At 33.7% G+C, this 2217-nt stretch overlaps 1 protein-coding gene across 1 annotated transcript; it reads left to right on the top strand.

Annotated features, from left to right (window-relative positions):
* Positions 1–2217, top strand: LOC148421844 (monocyte chemotactic protein 1B-like). Its single transcript, XM_088417547.1, has 3 exons — positions 1–69; positions 1461–1578; positions 2103–2217. The coding sequence occupies exons 1-3, from the start codon at positions 3–5 to the stop codon at positions 2215–2217; spliced, it is 300 nt and encodes a 99-aa protein (XP_088273673.1). The 5' UTR covers positions 1–2.

Genomic DNA, 2217 nt, shown 5'->3' with positions numbered 1-2217 from the left:
TCATGATGACCTCTCATCTTCCTCTGTCTGTGTTGGTGCTGCTGCTAGCCACTCTAACTATGAGTGAAGGTAAGAATATACAATGTAATGAATGTAATGAATAATGAATATAATGCTAAACTTTTGTGTGTGTGTGTGTGTGTGTGTGTGTGTGTGTGTGTGTGTATGTGTGTTAGAAGAGATTTCATCTTCAAAGTAATGCATTTTTTCATAAAACCAGATTAGCATTTTCCAACGGCAACGCAGCTAATGTCTGGACGGTAGATGTTTTCAAGTACCGTATTTTCTATACTATAAGGCATACCTTAAAGCCTTAATTTTTTTTTAAAAGCTGATGGTGTGCCTTATAATCAGGTCCGCTTTATATATGGATCAATATTGAGATTGGGATTTGTAGATGGGGAATGAACTGATAAAGTAAGCTTTACCTGCTTCTTTTGTGTGTTTACAGTTGAACAAGGTTGGTCATATTGACTGAGTTATTATGCTATTGAGAGTTTAGAGTTATTATTTGAGTGATTATTGTTATTACTTTGAGTATTACTATATTGTGATTGAAGAAGTTTTAAAATATGTCATTAATTGAGGGTGCGCCTTATAATCCGGCGCGCCTTATAGTGCGAAAAACAAGCAAATTCTTCCTTAATAGTTAATTAAGAAAACAATAAATATAGTTCATGTTAAGTAGTTTTTGTATTAGGCTAATTCCATAGTCAAGAGGAATCCTCAATTCTTTCGTTTAGCATAGTACAACCACCAGAACCCTCACACTACAGGGATGGTGCATCCTCTGACAGTTGTGGTGTATGTTCACTCATACAAAAATGTGTGTAATATTTCAAGCACCGATCAGTTATGGCCCAAAACTTACTGTCAAATAATTTTTACATCAAGAATATCTTTCATCTTTCAGTGTAACAATGACCTTAAGCCTACATCGCAATCAACAAAAGAATGGCTTCCCGGTAATTTGATGAAAATTTCTATTGGCCAAGACATAGAGCCCACAATTAATGCAAATAAAAATCATTTCAATATTAACATCTTTAACAATTCTGTGCAGTGCTATTTAAAAAAAAAAAATTCAAAGTTTTCAATATATTAGCAGATGGCAAAGTTGGCAGATTGGCTAAGCATGTCTGCTTCACAGTACACAGGTCGCTTTCTGTTTGCATTTTCTCCAAGTGACTACAGGAGTTTTCTCCAAGCACTCCAGTTTCCTCTCATATTTCAAAAATATCCATGGTAGGTAAATTGGAACATTTTAAAATTGCCTTTAGGTTTGTTTTTAAGTGTGACTGTTTGTCTTTGCCATAAGATTGGCCGGCAACCAGAATTCTAAACAATGTTCATAAGTGTCATTTAAGCAATTTGTGTCATTTAGACATGGTGGGCATTACATGCCCTTGAGTTGTGTATTCTTTTCGTGAGTTTGTTGATTTTTGGCTCTTTATTTGTAGGTTTGCGGGGTTCTGGACCAAATGACTGTTGCTATCGTTTCAATGAGAACCCGATTGGGCCACAAAGGGTTATCAGTTATGTCAAGACTCCACAGCAGTGCCCCATTTCTGCTGTGAGGTTTGTACTACAATCTCTAAGATATATATATATATATATATATATATATATATATATATATATATATATATATATATATATATATATATATATATATATATATATATAGATAGATAGATAGATAGATAGATAGATAGACACCTTTTTCATGTTATTGATCAATCTTAATTTGAAAAATAAAAAAGTACAATCTATTTTTCCATAATGCTATATATGTTTATTTAGACAGACAGACAGACAGACAGACAGACAGACAGACAGACAGATAGATAGATAGATAGATAGATAGATAGATAGATAGATAGATAGATAGATAGATAGATAGATAGATAGATAGATAGATAGATAGATAGATAGATAGATAGATAGATAGATAGATAGATAGATGGATACTACAACGTATTACTTATACTTGCACCATTGGCATCTGGCCATCTGTCTATTTGACCTAATGAGTGAGCCGTTTTCTTCATCACACCTGAATCACAACAAAAAAATCCCTAACAGTTTATATATTCTTCCAGACTGAGTACGGTGATGGGTCGACACATGTGTGCAAGGTCTTCAGCATCATGGGTGAAAGATATCATCAGAGATATTAACGCCAAAACAAGTTCAGGAAAGACAAATCACTTGTAA

Source organism: Hippichthys cyanospilos, chromosome 6, assembly GCF_059441005.1.
Source record: "Hippichthys cyanospilos isolate Australia breed blue-spotted pipefish chromosome 6, RoL_Hcya_1.0, whole genome shotgun sequence".
In the NCBI taxonomy this organism is placed as follows: domain Eukaryota; kingdom Metazoa; phylum Chordata; class Actinopteri; order Syngnathiformes; family Syngnathidae; genus Hippichthys; species Hippichthys cyanospilos.
This window is presented reverse-complemented; position numbering and strand designations above follow the sequence as displayed.

What these genes read in the sequence shown, in the direction of transcription:
- LOC148421844 (XM_088417547.1), top strand. Translation starts at nt 3, where the DNA reads ATGATGACCTCTCATCTTCCTCTGTCTGTGTTGGTGCTGCTGCTAGCC. An exon ending in CACTCTAACTATGAGTGAAG is followed by an intron (nt 70 to 1,460) that starts GTAAGAATATAC and finishes CTTTATTTGTAG; the next exon opens with GTTTGCGGGGTTCTGGACCA. An exon ending in TGCCCCATTTCTGCTGTGAG is followed by an intron (nt 1,579 to 2,102) that starts GTTTGTACTACA and finishes ATATTCTTCCAG; the next exon opens with ACTGAGTACGGTGATGGGTC.